Source organism: Bombus pascuorum, chromosome 11 (assembly GCF_905332965.1).
Source record: "Bombus pascuorum chromosome 11, iyBomPasc1.1, whole genome shotgun sequence".
Taxonomy (NCBI): Eukaryota; Metazoa; Arthropoda; class Insecta; order Hymenoptera; family Apidae; genus Bombus; species Bombus pascuorum.
In genome coordinates, this window is record NC_083498.1 from 2,558,721 (window position 1) to 2,577,485 (window position 18,765).

General features: G+C 36.5%; 1 protein-coding gene across 1 annotated transcript in view; it reads left to right on the forward strand.

Annotated features, from left to right (window-relative positions):
* Nucleotides 1-18,765, forward strand: part of LOC132911885 (suppressor of lurcher protein 1) — a 535,060-nt gene that overhangs the window by 483,085 nt on the left and 33,210 nt on the right. The window contains exon 10 of the mRNA XM_060968897.1: nt 3,370-3,560. Within this exon, the coding sequence (XP_060824880.1) occupies nt 3,370-3,560 (191 nt within the window). The remainder of the gene's footprint in view (nt 1-3,369; nt 3,561-18,765) is intronic.

Genomic DNA, 18,765 nt, shown 5'->3' on the forward strand with positions numbered 1-18,765 from the left:
TTCAATGGGGGGGGGGTAATATATTCATAAAAGGTATCTACAGATGTTCGAATACCTTCGTGAGCCACTATTGCGTATTTCATTGAAAAATAGTTGTTGAGATTGAGATAGGAAAATTTATTGTGGAAACAATAAATAGGACACATCTTTTGCTAAGTCTTTTTGCATTTTACGATTATACATATGACAAAACACTTTGTATGATAATTGTAAATATCAAAAGGGTATGAGTAAAATTATAGTCTTATAGATGTATCTTTATAGAGATTGGACTATATCCACTTCTTCGCTAAAAACATATTTCTAGTATAATGATTATATTGCAATGATATGGACACACATAGATGGGAACAATTTTCGTGTAAATATCAGTGTATAACGTTGCCAGGAAATAGTATCAGCTATCTAAATAGAATTCATTACCCGACATTGTTTAATTAACAATTCTAGAGAGCAACGGTAACGTAGAAATAAATCGAACTAGAATATCCGTTTATTTGTATCGTTTTACCGTGTTTGTGTTGCCAGTCCCCTAAAGCGATGTCCAGCGTTTTACGATAGACTCTGCATTTATGCGAATGCGAGGAAAGCAAAACGTGGCACTGCCAATACATATGAAAAAGATCGATCGAACAACGCCACTGGCCTGTTTCGGCAACGTATCGAAAAGCAATTTGTATACGGCGCTCAAGCCGAGTACTTTAAAATATTACACCGGTTTACGGTTGTTTCGACGCGAAGGTGTGAGTATTTCTCTTCGAAATCGGCAGTTTCCTGGCACACGGTAACCGTATTCCAAACGTAGGAAAGGTCCAACTTTATTAATTAAACGGTAACAGATTGGTTCTGTTCTCGGTGTCTCGATGATCACACAGTTGAGATAGTTAAATGGATTTCGTTTAAAATTTAACGTGACAAACAGATTGCGGATATTTCTGTAAATTTATAGTGTTACAAACGTAACTATTTTCTTTCTTTCTTTTTTTTTAAATATATAGTATATAGGTTTTAACGTTGCACCAAACGCATCTATGAGATTAGTAGCGACGACGATGTGAGCAGAGAGACAGATTTCCGAACTGGTTAGATTTTGCTACATAACGATACGTCTGCCAGAAAGGAGAAAAAGTTTGATTTTTATTGCCGAGATTTTCATTTAAAGTTCCTTTGAAACTGGTATTTGATTTATCCCAAATATCACGAAATATCGAAGAGAACTGTATTTTGAATATTGGCTATATTTTGGATATAGACTAGTTTCCAATAAATAGGTCCCTAACGATTGGACTGATATCGCGATGAATGCTAGATCGAATATTTCATAACTTTTGTGTATCCTGTGCACTCTGTGTATTTCTGCGCCTCTGAGCGTCCCATAAATGCACGAACATTGGCAATCTATTAACAATTTGTCACATTTATTTAATTCTCTGTAAGCATCCAAATACCTACGAACACGGATTGTACTTAACATATTTAGGGAGACAACATCAATTTGATTTATGATTTGCATGGTAAAACGTCAATGCGACGCATGAGTACATAGATATACAAACTACTCAAAGCTGTTTAATGCCGTAGATACTGTTTGAAATCTAAACAGGTATATCCTAATGAATTCCAAACACATTGTAATTAAGATCTGCAATTTCTCTGGCAAAATTCACGCACGTTTTCAGTGATAATCGTTATGTAGAAAGAAAACTTTCGCAGTCTCCGCTAAAACTTACTGAAAGGCATTTTGCGCGAAGACAAAGGAAGCAAAGTGGAAGCTTTCTTAATTCCTAAATGCTTTCCGCAAACTGGTATTATGTGGAGTGTACGAGCACGCAATTTAGGATGGCTGTGCATGTTCCTAATTTTGGGGAAGCCGTTGCCACAAGTCCTAAAACCCATTACTGATCAGATCTGTTCGAATCCGGTGTACACGAGTTTACAATGTGCTGATGAAAATCCGAGATCTAATTAAAATTTCAGATCCTCTAAGCTGGAATTAGATAGCACGTAATAATACACATAGATATAATACAGGCATAAGAATTTGTAATATTAAAAATAACAGTGACGCGTAATTCGTATGCAGACGCATTTCTATATTGGTCCAAATCATGTTCTTGTTTATTAATAACATTAATTATCGAGGCAATAAAATTTGCACGTATGAAAACGAAGGATCGAAATGACCATGGAACGCCGAGACTAATGAAACGCTGGTATCTTCTCATAATTAACGAATGCAATTTACGTTTACCTATCGATAAAAAGAATCGAGAAAAATAATTTTAATTAGATACAAGTTGTACGTATAATTTGTCTTATTAACATCATTAAGTTTCGCAAAAAAGATTTTAATTATCACTGTTTTTTATTTCCTATTCGCTCGATGCAACGTTCAACGTATGCAAATATTTCGAAAGTAAATTCTTCTGATCAATAAGACAAATTCAAGTAGTAAACGGTACAGAAAATATATTGTATGCAACAATTAAGGAAAATAGAAAATATACCATAAATTAAGTTTTTCACGGATGTCGTCGACAACATTTGCAAATCCAATTTGCAACGTTTGTTTGTCGCAATTTTACGATGCTAATTTGCGCATATGTTGTTCCCACTCTGCGAAAACTAAACAAGAACTATTTTGCGTAGCCTGCGCTGTCTCGTATCATCGTCCTGTCTCATACACAATTTACCCAATTACGTTAATCGATGATAATGAATGTTGACACTATTACCCTGATGATGTATCGCAAGCTACAGTCATTTACTAATAATAATAATCCAATGTAATCATACCATCGACGGTGAGCGTATTTTCGTGGATAGAACAATAACGAGCAACTATTATTCGTTATTTGCTCTTTAAGAAGTCGGATAATAATTCGATCACTGTGCTTTCAAATTCCATCGATATAATTATTATGTGCGTGTCTCATTACAGTACTGATAAACGAACAAACAGTAATTAATATTTCAAAAATATTAAATGTAATATTATTTAACAAAATAATATAGTATTAATATATTATTAAATAGTTATTATTATTATAATATTATAAATATATATATATATTATATATATACTTACAATATTATATATATTTATAATATAATATATTATTATATATTATTATAATATTATAAATAGTTATATTTAATATATTATTAAATGTTCAAAAATAAAGAGTAGTTTTAACGAGTTGTATACAACGCGCGTGATACGTTTACAAAATTTGTCTACGTCAAACATCGAGATAGTTTTTACCAGTACGAAATTTCACGAACAAAATGTCAAATAAGGGGAATTGTCGCTAAAATTAGTACACTTTTTAATGTAATTTTTAACGTCGCGTTTGTTGTAAATTTCAGATGTGAGGGCGTAGATTCATTAGTGGCGTACGTGCATATAGACAGGAAGAAGGAGAAGATAGATTCGTTTTGCAGTGGAAAGGCAGCACGGCCTATCATGAGTAACGGACCACGGCTTTCCTTGGAATTTAATGGCATCACATCATCTCGCCAATCACGAGGTTTCAAAGCTGTGTATTCCTTCATAGAAAGTAAGTAGCACGTTCGTCCTTTCTTCTTGTTAAGTCGTCGCATACGAAATGACCGAATTCTTGATAAAACTTGTAACTTTGATATCTCCCTTTAAAATAGAATTAACGAAGTTACGCTTCCACAGACACGATAAACTTTGCCTAAAAAAGTTTGACAATTTGCATTTTGTCTGTGACACCCTCAAACTTAGTATGCGCAATTCTAACGATAACCTTGTTAATAAAATAATTCGCATTTTGAATTTATTTCAGACAAAATAGTAATTTGTCCAATGTTATTCAAACTCCTAATAAATAAACGCGTTTTATATGGAACGTGCGAGTGCATTCTATCGATACGTCATAGGTCACTCATTCGTGTATCGAATTCAGTTTTGAGATAATATTAACGCGAAATCGTGCTTAATAATAACTGTCATTTGTATTCGTTTGATCGAACACGTTCCACAAACAACGATAATATTAAATTTATTGAGAAGCGATACGATGATGTCGGTTACATCACTAGGTCATGAATGAATCTCGTCGATCGTCAGGAGAACGATTAAGGAGCGTTTCATTAGAAAAAGTGCTTGGTGCTTTGACGCGTTTAAATCGACATTTATAAAACTACGAAAGCGGGGCAAGTCGAAATGTTTCTTCTATCTATAATACTTGATTTACACGCCATGACGATTCAATTAAGCTGAAGAGGAAAAAGCTGAGAAAGTGTGTTATTTTCCTCTTTCTGCTTTTCTTAATGATAAATTGTATTACGTAATGAAGATCTTTGTGCATCGAAAGTTATTACGTACAAATTGTGGAAACATTAAATTTCTCGAGTGAGAGTTCTTTTTTTTTTTTTTTGTCGCGGAAGTTACGTGTGAATTTAATCCGCTGGAATACTTTCAACGTTACCGTTGTAGTTTGTCTACGATGAAGCTATCGCTTTAGGTTTTTAAAGAGGAATATCCAATATCAGGAGAAATAAACCAGAAACGATTCCTTCGTTCATTTTATCCAAACGATTTGAATGTGCAGGGAAAACCATTTTACAGAGGGCTAGGTGAGGATTTATAGTACAACGATACCCAGATATATAACGAACTAGAAATATTTTTTAATAACTGAACAAAATTCGAACTCTAGGTAACATACTAGGTATACGTATGTTCAATTACCATTTAGAGTAAGATTCGAAAAATTCCTCAGATTTTTATTTTATCTTTTACCCTCGATATCCCTTCTATTATTTATGCTCTCTTTTCCTCCGCGCCTTTTTATACATTTCATAGATCTCTTCTTTCTCTTTTTTTTTTTTTTCTTTGGCTCTCGACTTTTCTCAAGAGGAATAAAGGGAACTTCCCCCTATTTTACTTTTACTCATTTCTGCCAAATTCTTTCCCTGCGTCATTACTCCTTTTCCATCCGCTATTTCTCTTCCTATTTCCACATCGTCCTCCGTTTCTTCATTTTTCTTTTTTTCCTTTCTTCTTTTTTTTTTTTTTTTTTCTCGCCACGCTACATACACATTTCTCCGCTTCCACCTCCCTTTCGCACGTTCGTTTTATCTTTTCCCTCGCTACCTCTGTGTCGTTGCAACCGCGCTCCCTTCGCTCGTCCCTTTCGCGTCTAGTAAATTCAGATATTGTCAGTACCATAAATCGGTTCGATGTGCTCGGTTAAAGATAGACGATACGCATCATTGAGAATAAGTTATTGGTACGGGACGTGTTCGAGACGTAACGTCGGCGCATGACGTACGGTCTTATACGGTATACGCGCTCGCGGCGTCTGTGCCACAGTGGGTCCGGTCCTTTCTGCCGCGCGCCTATGTCCCGTCAAAATTTCAATTTCCGTTGAGCATTCTATCGTGATGGCAATGTGTCTCTCCTCGTGCAGCCGTTCATCATCCACAGCCGAGGTTCAGATTGCAGCGTACACGGCTGGAATGCCCGGCCTGCGGAACAAATGGATCGCAAAGTGTGTTTGTCTTTCGCCTCGAGAACAGATTCGCCAGAGGAGAAACGATACTCGCCTTCGTGATACTCAAAAATTCGTTCTTTCGTCGAACCATCCACTCCGGTGGGCAGAGGGAGTAAGAAGAGAGGGGAAACGATAGGATAGACGATAACACGGCCAGTCGAATTTAAAAGAGGATCCGAAAAATTCGGATGGAATTAAAGTACAAGAGGTTACAAGTTTGCCGCATCGCGAATATTTCTGCCTGACTGCGGAAGCGTTTTCATACCGAAACTTTCTTCCTGTTTGGAGGAAAGCATTCGAAGATTGCAGTGTTTAGAGTTGCAGACAGGAGATAGGAACAAGTCGAACGGAAATAGGGAAGGGGGAAGGTTGTGGATGTTAGTCGACCATAAGCATTCGAACATTTAGAAATTATCTAAAATGTGCATACAATACGATATCGAGCTGTATTATTTGTGCGTTATAAACGAAGTTTTCTAATCTTTGATTTAATTACATTGGTAATTGCATGAAATGGACGATGAGACTTCCAGAGTCTCAACAACTGAAATTGAATTTGTCGAACAATGGAGATTAAAATCGTAGATTTTATACCTTGGTGTAAATTAAAAGAGATCAAAATTTAGCTTATTTGTTCATTAAACGTTGGAAACCTCGTGTTAGGTTTATTTCAGTTGTACAAGTTGGTTTATAGTTCAAAGATATGAATTTTATTTGCGATGGAAATTATAATCGCCCAATCAAATATACATATTTGCTTGTTGCTATATTTACAGCTTTAAGAAAGGAACGTTTGGCTTTCGATATACATATAATTTACGTTTTATCCTCTCATTTAACAACTCTGATCTAGTCGGATATTTAACTTCGAGTTTGATAAAAATTATACGCACGCACGTCTGTCCGGAAGTTGGAGGTAAATGGTTTTACTTTTCCAATCGCTAGCGAATCTGAGAATCGAGCAATTGTAAAACACTTAGTACTTGGATATTTCAACTTTCTCCATTTTCGGAAGAAACATTTGAAATTGGATAAAAGGGTAGAGTATGCGATATTCGCCACGTAAAGGAGACATAGTAGTCGATAAGTATCGAGGTGCGATTCTTAGAGAAATATTGTCATATTTCAGCCAAACAAATTTCAGATACGCATACCACTTTCAGTCGAGAAAGGAAAATACTCTCTATCCGTTATATATACGCGGAGAAATATGAAACTAAACTAGTTTAAACTAAATTACGCTATAAATTATACTCGTAAGAAATATATATGTATATCAAAAGACAATATATCTATATTAACACTAGAACTACCACACCAGGCAAATTGACTTGTTCTACAATTTTATTTGAAAATTTCCTACTGCATGTTATTTTTTGTCCACAATGATGTAATGACTTTCTCAACGATAGCTAAAAAAATAATAATGAATTTTATTTTGTTTTTTATGTATTCAAACTGAAAATAATTTTGTATCAAGGCTACTTATACCAATACCAATCAAAATGACTGGTACTTGTCAAAGTGTAAAAGGGTCCTGCAATCTGTTTATCGAACCCCAATTAACCAGTTTCCTCACTTTGTACAACTTGCCTCACGTTTTTAAAATTTTTACTGAGTATCATTCGATCAGTTATCAAGAAAATTCCGGATCGATCGCTAGATCGCTAGATGCTAACACTAGAATACCACACCAGTCAAAGTGACTGATTCTACAATTTTATAAATGTGTCAACCCTCGTTTAGGGATCATGGTTCCAGATGGATTAATAATACCAAAAATCTCCTACATAACATGGAATTCCTTCTATAAGAAAGTAATAAATCAATAAATATAAAAGTATTCTATTATTACGTATTTTTTAAAAATCAGACATTTTTATTAATTTTGGTAGAAATAGCTTCGTGGTAACTATCGGTAGTTCTAATGTTAAAATAATATTCATATTTATATTATCTATATACCTATTAAAATAACATAAAGTGTTTAAACGAATAATATTATTATCCATGCATATACAAGGTGCTCTAAGTCTTTTCCACAAAACGAAGCCAGCATATGCCATGAGTAAAAGTACGAAATTCAAAGCGGAAACTACAAACGCGAAACACGCGATAAGTCACATTTCCCATTATTATCTTACAATTATTCAAAACACCGGTACTATGACGTACAGACAAAAACCTTGATATCTCGTGCCTGATGATTCCTACCCTCTCTACATACACATATCGGGTGCCTGTTAATTTTAAGAGACAAGTTTGCCATGTTAACACTGACACCACCATCTGACTCTATCGCTCATGTGTGAGCAGCGTATTGTTCGGCAAGTTCCGGCAAGTAGACAGGATTCCTATTATCGCGTAATTGAAACGCGAACAAACGGATTTCGAGCCATTCACAATGGCAGAAAGGAGAATCTGCGGCACCGAAGTTCTTCGTTTGAGCACAAGTCGTTCCTTTCCGAAACGAGCCCCGCTAACGATAAAAAGTTTCGCTTTAATTGCTATGGTAGGATATCCTTCTGGGAAACTTCAAAGCTGGATATCGTCCATGAAAAGACCGGACTTGCTGGTTACGCGCTTAGCAACCATTCATAAACGAATCTTCTACTATTTCTAAGATACCAGGTGTCTTGCGTTTTAAAATCGAAAGCTATTAAAATTAGCAAGCCGCGTTCGCGTGTGATGGGCCACTTCAAAGCAACAGCCGGCTGTCGGACGAATCAATTTTTCAAACGAACCCGCTCTCCTCGTGTTTCGGTAAATTGACGCCACGCAAGCCAGTGAATTTCTACCGGCGGGAAATCTCGTCGGTCGACGGATTTCTGCAAAAACGAACGAAATTGTCCCCTGCACCTCTGAAAGAGTTTTCTTTCCTCTGTACTTTTATTGCTTCGCCTACAGTTTCAAAGTACGATTCCTAGTTGCACCAATGGAATTGCTAATGCACTTGCAACTGGTTGAAAGAAAAAAGCCGATGGAGTTTGCGTGTAAACACGGAGTAAGATATTTTTTCCGGAATAATGTTTACAGTTCGTATTATTTTTCCAATTGTTTCGCTCTTGTATATAATAAAAAACCAAATTCGCTACAGAGACTCGTGGAAATATTTGAACAATCGCTATAATAATGGTTTCCGTGAGTATAGCGCGTGTCATATAAAACTTTGAACATTTCGTTTTGTATTGTAACGAGATGTAACTATTACGAGTAGACTGAATTTTAAATTAAAAAGTACGAAATTACGTAAAATGTGCGTAATATGACAAGAGTTGTATCCAAAGTACAGTGTTTTCTACGATATCATTTAGATAGAAGAATTTTTACAAAGTATTCAGCAGAGTTAATAATGTAAACGAGCGAACAATATAATCCACGATATTATATTAATTCCAAAGCAGGCAAACCAACGAAATCGTAGGATTGGAAATTATGCAAATTGATGGGTGAAATGGCGCAGCGATAAGTTACAGTTCGTCGCACGATTTTTACTGGCTGCCCCATAACGGAACGAACATTTATTGTCGTGCGATCCGAGCTAGGATTGGAAAGAATAAAGGGACCGCGTGTTTCCTCGGCCAGCGCTGCTTCTCAAAACGGCTTTCGAACGCAAATCGCTCCGTAGAACCATCCTCGGGTGCACCGACTCGAAATCACAGAAATCACGCCGCATTTCTGTGTTCCTCGTCAACGTGAAACTCCATTTCACCTATCTGATCAACGATATATTCCGCATTCCTGTCGGCGCGGACGTCGTCGTGTCGGGAAAGGAATGACTCATTTTCAGAGGGAGGTAAAGTCGTCGGTATGCCGGGTTCACACCCGTTGAATCCCGGAACAGAGGCGACGAGCACGGACACACATATACGCTTACATATATAGGGCAATGGCTGATACGTACGACTAGGAGGAGGATGACGTCGTCGTCGGGGACGGACGTCGAACGAAATCGACGTGAAACTTTTGGAATTCGCTGAAACGAGTTAGATAGCATCGATAGCAACAGTAGGTAGAGAAACGGATACCGGCAGACATATTCTTCCCGACGTTTTTCGAAAACTCCTCGGGAAACAGTCTGACGGATTTACGAACCCCTGCCAACGAGAAGTATGCCAAGAGTTTCGAAAACAACGGAATAGTTGCGTTTGTACCCGTGGTATGTCGATATACGCGCACTTATCGATCCTTCCGAGTGTACAAGGGATAAAGTATATCGTGTGTACACGTACACGCGAGTTCGGCGTGGCCGTGTACACCTCGACACGCCGTCCCCAGTGTCAAATGCTCAAAACTTGCATCCATATCCGCAGCAAGGTTTTAATGTAACCTGGCGTATTTCACTTCCAAACTTGGCGCACAGGGTTCACATGCAATATTTCCGGCTTACTCCGGCCAAGTCGATACACGCGTGTATGTAAGTACGTAGGCATACATCTTCGCCAGCTGCTTCTAATATTTCGGAGAAAGTAAAAAGCGACGTCACTACAAATTTTTGCTCTATCGTGTATGTGTCTTTGCCGCTTGTTCGTATTTTACGAGTAATACTATCTTGATTCACTTGTACTGTTCGTATAGTATCTCTTCTTCGACGAAATTCATTCCTCTTTATGAGTATCAGCATATTTGTAGCAGCCTCGTGTGAAACTATCGAAATTGGAAACGAACGATTAATCAGCCAGAGGATATTCGTGCAATGTAATAACATTGTAACAACATTGTAATAACATTGTAATAACAATGTAATAACTGAGAACATCGAGAAAAATGTATCAAAGGCAGAGTTCGTTTGCAAAAATTGTGAAGGAATGAATTAAGGATGATGATAGAGAAATTGGATCCCACGAACGAAACACTCTCTTACATAAATTGATAAAACAACTGCGGACTCTTTTTTGCGTACATACTTTGCTCTTATTCTTCTCGCACGTTTTATTCAATTTTTATTCTTGGATATCTACAGCGGTGAAACACTAGGAAACTGCAAATTTGTATTTTGCTTGGTTTACACATCGAACACGTTCCTTAAATTCGTTTTCGCTGCGAGAAAAGAGAGATTATCGAAGGAGAATCGGATTTGAACACGTACCCGCATCTCCCGCGTGTTTGAAGACTGCTTTAATCAAATTAAGCTATTCAACTTGCCCATAAATTCCTCCTCCCTTCTGAACTTTATATATAAAATTCTTTGATTTCTTTCCACGACATTCTTCCAAAGTACATATTCGAATCGATTTAGATTCAAAGAAGTTTCCTTCTACTTTTAGATTAAACTTCAAAGTTTCCTCGTTACATCTATATTTTGACATGTACATAACATGTATAAATTGATAAGAATTATTGGACCTGTTTTTATACATACGTTGAATTATATAAAATACGTTGGATTTACAATTAAGATTTAAACGAATTATATATTCGCCTTTGATTTGAATCAATACCAACGTTATTGCGTGCACGCAAGTAAAATGAACAGCGATAGAGAGTGGTTCGTCAAAATTGAAATTCTCGAGGTACAATGAAATTGTGGAATCGCTTCTTTTACTACGATCTTCGAAAGTGGCAATGACCTCGTATTTGTCTGAATTGTTTTTCCACTACCTCCAATAGCGATCGCAGAATGAAATATTTTTCTAATAATAAAATTCCTCGATATATGCGTATAATTCAAATAACTTCATTAATTAAAACAGCTGGAATATCAAAAGATCTGCTTTATTCAATTTCGATTCGGAACTTCAATTACTTGGCGCGCGTTTTTTTTTACAATCTGAAATATAATAATTTGCTCGGCAACTTGTTTTCTCAGGAAAATTAATTTAGATCATATTGTGGTCTACATTTACCATCTAATAAATAGAATTCATATATAAATGTTAAATTAATATAAATATCGCGAGTCTCATAAACTGTATCACGTTATTAAAATATATTCGATTTAGGTATCTTTGTAATACATGACATTAAATTTACATCTATACGCAGCGAACGTTCGTCTCAAATAAATGTTTCACCCGATAGTTGTATAATTTAGACAAATTAAAAGTGTTACCGTATTATTAGCGAATATTAATTTTAACTGTTCCATTATTCACCGATAATATCGCGCGTTGTTCATAAAAGCGCACTAATCCGCCGGAAAATTAATTAATTCGCGATCGTGACTATAGAAGCGCGCCGCACGGTAAATAACAGCAAAGATCTAAACCGAGGTTTCGACGTTCGGTGTGACGCTACAAATACGCTAGTGCGACGGGGGTTGGAGGGAGGGAGGGAGGGACCAAAGCGACGAAAAACAGTAAACAAAATTGTCGGAGCCAGGCTCAAAGGTAATCTCTTAAATAGAAACGTTCGAATGGCCGTTTTGCATTTCGCGGGAATTATTCCGCGCGAATAACGAAACGAGCTGCCGGAATCGTTATCGTTGATTACAATTGCAAAGTTGGGAAAGCGGGCGGCCAGACAGCCAGGAAGGAAGGAAGGAAGGAAGGAAACGAAAGGCGGGCCTCGACAGGAACTCGGTTACACACACTGCCAAACCAACGGCAGCTCCGGATCTTTTGTAATGTAGATCGCGGGACGATTTTACGACGGTTATGCTCCTCGAAAGTGTGATAAACAGCCCGCACCTACCCGCATAGACGCGAGAAACTTGAGATGGTCAAAGCTGCGGGGCATACAGGTCGCCATCTTACCTTGCCTCGCCTAACCGCCGCTTCTCGAGGTTCGAAGGCGGCCGCCTTGCCACATGGAAGAACATAAATTGCCAGCTCGTATATACTTGAACATTCTTCAACAGCCTGGTATTATAAAAGTTCTTGCAAAACTTTATCAATTTAACGGATTCGCCACGTGTATCAGGGAAAAAAGCTGCCCTCTCCTCCCCGTGACTTCCCGTCGCTTTCAATTACTCTTTCTCGCAAGTGGCTGCACACGTACGGTCTCTGATTCAGAAAACGTGTCGACCGCCGCTGAAAAACGCCAGACGTTGCGAGAAGCAGAACAAGGGGGCAAGTCGCTGCGGTGATTTCGGTGATTATGTAAATCAGTGTTTTCTGCGGATGCTGTTTAATTTACAAATTAGACGAAAAAACTTGGCCGTTTCGAGCGAGAACGTTGCTCCCCCCGAGCGGTTATAGAGAGACCCGATCGTCGTGCACGGAAATATTTGTTATACAGACTTAGAAATTAGCAGAATTTGAATATTCAGTCGTCGTCTGAACTGTTCAAATCGGAAGATTAACCCCTCAACGATTTCCACATTTTTCTGTGTAAAATTGCCGACGAGGCTTCTCTAAAATGAATCATTACGACAGTTTTAGTTAGATAAGAAAAATATTCAAATAAGCGGAGAAAAACTTCCATTTTACAAGTAACAAAGTGGTCGTCCGAAATCGACACAACAAGCTGCAACGTGATTTCAGTATTCAGTGACTAAGTGGAAAAGATTTTCTACGTTATACGGATTCTTTCGTGTTGCTTCACTGTTATTCCAACTCGACGGCGCACATTTTATCTTCCACCATCAATCGCGAATAAATCGAACTATCAACCGAGAAAACGACGTTCTATCGATTCTCGGCTGTCTAGAAAAACTATTCCTACTTTGGCCGCTCTTTCGGTCACTGTACAGCTGTATAACAAGCTAGCTTACGAGGACTCGGCCTTTTTACAGTTGCGCAATCTCTCACGAGATATCTTATCCAAAAATCGTGGAGATATCGTAAGAAAGCCGAGAAAAAAAACGAGAGGGAACGACGTATTCGCAGAAGCTCGCAGGTCAATAACGTAAAAATGGCACGTGATGTTTCCCATAGAGGGTGGTTACGATAAATATTTCAAAGGCAAAAGCGGAGACGTCATTGTTCGTCTGGTGTATCGATACACCAACCAGCCATTTCATCTCGCAATGTTACACGAAAACTAACGTACTTTCTCGTGTATGAATTCGATTGGGGCGGTGTATGTGGTTTTGCGCGGAAGAAACCGATATCGCGAAGCGAAACGAAATTTTCTCAGGGAACGATCTTAAAAAATTGATGCCACGGATCGTCCCGGCTCGGTTTTATCGGCCCAACGGGCTACTAAACGTACCATTTTATTGGATCGTTCACGCTACAAATACCAGACGCGGTTGTGTAACCATGCACAAATCTCGATGGCGAGACCAACACGTGGAAACGGCGAACAGAGTCCTATTGTACCGCGTAAATTGCCTGTGGAAAAAAATTGTACCTGCCGATTTCGAATTATGAATCACGTGGCCCCATTTGAATTCGTACGTTGAAATAACATTTGATACGCGTAACTTGTATTCAGTGGCTTCATAGACACAATTTTACAGAGGCTTGGTTCAAAAAATTTATTTATTTATTCATTAAGTTGCTAGTAATCATAATTATCGATAATCAATTACTCGTTTACTTGCACGTATTTTTCCTCTTTTACTTTAATGAATGATTTTCTAATCGATATAATAAATAAAATCGTAGAGGTAAAATCATGTAGAATTAGTAGTTACTTACTTACTTGTTAGTTTTTACTACGAATTGTTTGATAATCGATAATTTCCTCAAATTTTTGTCTCAAAAATTTTGATTATATATTTAATGGTAGAAAAGTTGTTGATTATCGTTGAAACACAGTCTATAATTCGAGAATGAGGAAGCGTTTATTTAGTCGAATAAGGTATTTAAAAGATTAATTACGGTTTAAGCGAATAATGTAAGAGAGCGAAACATTTTTGGATCGATCAATATGAATTAAGATAATAAAACGAATCCCAAAAACATTCAAAAGACGCTTTCGGCTATATGTATATACATGTCTATTCTCGAAAACTTTCATTTTGATTGGCACTTGCAATCAACAAGAATTATTATCGATAGACGTGTGTTTATAGTTACAAATGGTAGGTAGATGAAAGATACCTGCCACGTAATTCAGTTTTCATCAGTGAAGCCAAAAAATCCAACGAAAGAACCAACAATTTTTGCTCAATTTTTATAAATATAAAATTTCGAATATCAAAGACTATCTTTTATTTTTGACAAAATGTTACTGGAAAATATAGCTGCTACATTTTCAAAGAAACTTTTATTGAAATAGTATTTCAGTGCCTACTATCGACGATAGAGAAGCTTTATCGTGTTTTTCTTTATTTGTTAACGACATACAAATATTTGATACGAAAGAAGAAATACCTTCTAAAAAAATCAATATCATTGCTGCAAACTGTTTTTACGCGTTAATAAAAAAAATACAATTTATTTCAAATCTTAAAAATAAATACGAATGGAAAAAAATACGATAACAATAAATATTGGTAAAATTGAAATATGTGTGCCGTTTAAATCTGTGAGATTACTGACAACTATAACTTAATTTGTATAATAAATATTATTCGGCTGGAATTAAAACATAAAATCAGGACATTTTTACCTTCCATCTGAAGAAAGAATCTTTTTAATAAGTTTTTCTCCTCAACTGATACATTACGTATCGATTTACGTATGACATTACTGATCGTATACGCACACAGATGAAACAATAGACATTTGTCTATCTCTGGATTTTAATTACCCGTGATCAACAGCTGGACAAACGACACACCTGGATTTGAAGATGCATTACGAGACTAACTATGTATATTGTCGAATTTTCATAAGTTTTCTAAATTCTATTGAAAGTTTTAGAATTTAATCTTAAAGTTAAGATTAATAATCTGTGGAAGACACAATGTTTATGTTAAAATAATATTCAGTGATATTTATTAAACAGAACTACAGAATCAAATGTATATAAGCGAATGATATAATTAACAAAGTATGCAAGAATTATTGATTGTTGGCCAGTTACTGTCAGACTAAACGTAGGTAATGATCCATGATCCCTTAAATATTTTGAGTCTCACTCTCTATACAGTAATGAGTATGACCTGTGTAAGTGTCCTGTTCAAATGCATGTTGGGTGTCTGTGTAAGAGTATTTGTGCCTATGCGTGAAATATCGTTGTATTCCAACAGAAAGATACTATTTTTAATGTATTAGATTTAATTTATTAGATTTAATTCTATAGAAAGATGACTATTGAAAGATTCTGATAAGCCACATCATCGGTTTTATACATCACATGCTATGATGATGGGCAATTTAAGGAATCTTTCTACGAGCCAATCTACGATGAAGACCAAATATCCATCCATTGTGTGCCATTTAACACTGCCACGCCGAAATCACATGTTTCGCTCAGGGCGCCACGGGAGTATTTTTATTATTCAGTGCATATAATGGCAAAATAATAATAAATTGACGATGTAAGACAACATTCTTCCCCAATGGAACGTTTATCTTATTGATGGTCACGGGTGACCACTGTGACGCCTTGGTAACAGTTGATAGCGACATATTATAACAAGGTTTCGTTTATTTCAACAAACCATTCGGATTTGTTATTTCGTCGTAAACAAAGCATCCAGAATATATCGTTGAAACTTGTAGAAGATATTAGTAAACAATATTTGCTCATTTTATATATAATAGTAAGGTATGCGCACACTTCTAACTTCAATTATATGATTATAAAGCAGCATTTACGATTATTTTCTAAGGTGTGTTTATAATAATATTCGTAGATTACCCCTCAAAGATATGGATGCAAACACAGTGCACCGTTAGATGCGAGATTTGTTCTCATTTATTTTTTTTTATTGATGTTCTAATAAAAATGTTTAATTGTTCAATGGCGCACTTTTTATTTCAAAGTATCTTCTATTTATCGGTTATATTCAAAATGCCCTAACTGTCAATTTTCATACAATTTTTACAATTATAAGAAATTCAAGCGCTCCGGTCCCCAATGACCACCGTAGCGTCACAGGAAAAACCGTGGCTGGTCATATATGACCAACTGGCAGTCAAAGTGTTAAATGACCATTTTTTACATCCACTTATACAATACGTACTTTACTTTCAAAATAATAAAGCAGCTTCCCTTAAAGTCCATTTATCGTTCGCTGTTCATTCTTCACCAAACAGGAAACGAAAAACCTAGTAAATCAACCATTTACAATATATTACAAATGTTTTATTCGATCGTGCGTTTCTCACTCGCTTCTTTTCTCGTGCAATGTTTTAACAAACCTAAAATTTAACCAAAGAAAGCAAATAAATGGAACAAGAGAATGGAAGAATCTGTAGATCGTAAGGTAAAACGACAATTGCTATGTCCTACTGTTACACGCTAGATCATTCTAGCAACATCGAAGGCGAGTTATTCGTCCAGTTACGTAATTCGAGTGATACGTACTTTTCTTCGTCTAGCTATTTCTTTCCCCTCCTCCTTTTTAATAATACTACAAAAGCCATAACCATGCGTACGCATAGCGGCGTCAAAGCTAAAAACTTTGTTAACGTGGCTAAGTGGAGAGTCAGGTCATAGTGTCAGATGGTGGAAAACCATGTTGCGGCGTACAAACAACCTCCTGTAATTTCCGTAAAAATGCACAAAGCGTCGGGAAACGTAGCGATCTCGTTACTTTTAAACCACCATTCCGCCGGTGTAATCGAGGACACTGTTTGTTGCCTGTAAAACAACCGGTGGTGTCGAAAAAAAGGGCCGGCCGGTAATGCAAATAGGGTCATTTCAAAATGAAAACTCGTCCGGGCCGCGACGAGTCCGCAATTCTAGCTGAACAAAAAACCAGCTACATCGAACTGTCCGGCTTGAAACCGGCAATATGAGGCTCTAATTTAGAACGCGGCCAACCTGCTCGGTGCGTGCCTCCACGACGCATGCTACCGTTAAAACGAAATGGAGCGAAAAAAACGTTAAACGATATAACGCTGAACTCTGTGCCTAATTCCCATCCGCGGTTTTCCATCATTTTCCTTTTTTTTTTTTTTTTTTTTTTTTAGTATTCATCCCATTGCTATAGATGTTTCCAAGCGAGATATTTCGTGGTCAATATAAATATTGAAAATAAAATTGAATTTATAGATTCAATGAATGTATAGATGAGTATCGATGGTGAAAATGGTAACACGAATAACGACATCGAATATATTAGTTTATGATTTAGCTTCTTACGTATTTGAAATCTTTGTTATCGCAAGGATAATTTATTTCTCCTGTATTTTTCTACCTATACGAATTTTAAGAGTAAAATACGAGAACAAGGCGAATATCATAGCAAAGAGGAATAATTTTTAATATGTGTTTATAAACTCTATCGGTATTTGTAACAATTGTCTCTAGTCAAGGTACAGCTTGTTAATTATTATGATATCTATCAGTCGACGTTGCCACGATAGTGGAACGCAATTTGAGGATCTGATATGTGTTTGTTTCACATCTGTTCTCTTTTACGTTAGGGGATATGTTTGCGACAGATTTGATAGTAACATATATAGAGGATCTACGATACAGATATATATTTCAAACGGTAAATCGTATTTCAGAGCGCAATGAAACAGATCCGTAATACAGAAAAATATGAAATTGATGCGAAATTTAATCGATTCGTATAACGTATGCTTTAATGTAAAACGACTCGCGAACTAGTTTGATATCCTATTGATTAATTATCTAGTCAAAATCGTTCACAATGATTCTAGCATTACAAACCAACGCTCTAATGGCCTCGCTAATTGTCTGTTACGCAGGAAATATTTCATTATTATCGCTGAATAAATCAACGACTTCATTAGATATCTGCTAATGGACGTGAATAGTTAACTAATTAGTTATGGAAACAGTTATATTTTGTTATTTATTATTTATAAATAGTATGAAATACGTCATATATTCGAAGATATATAAAAGAGAAAGAAAATCACCAAACCTATTCGTTTCACCTGGTCTATCTTAAAGTAATCATAATCCTGTTGAATACAAGCTCTTGCAGTTCACTTGGATATTTCTTTTACGTTATTCTCGAGCCTCTTCCTGGTTTCAATATCCTATTTATCAACGGTTCCAGTACAGTTTTCTTAATTTCTTTCTTAAGTTTTCCTCCTTTCTTGTCAGCATACGTATCCATCTACCAGCGATTTTTCAACATTTTTCGCCTCCTGAATAACAAACATCCTCTAACCCACGAACTAAAATCTTACACACGACAAAATATATTATATTTGGTTCAAGACAGGGCATTCGCATCAGACGATCACTGTTATTTTTATCTGACAGTCGAAGAGGAAAGATGTCTTGTGCCATTGACTAAATAATCAAGTGTTACATA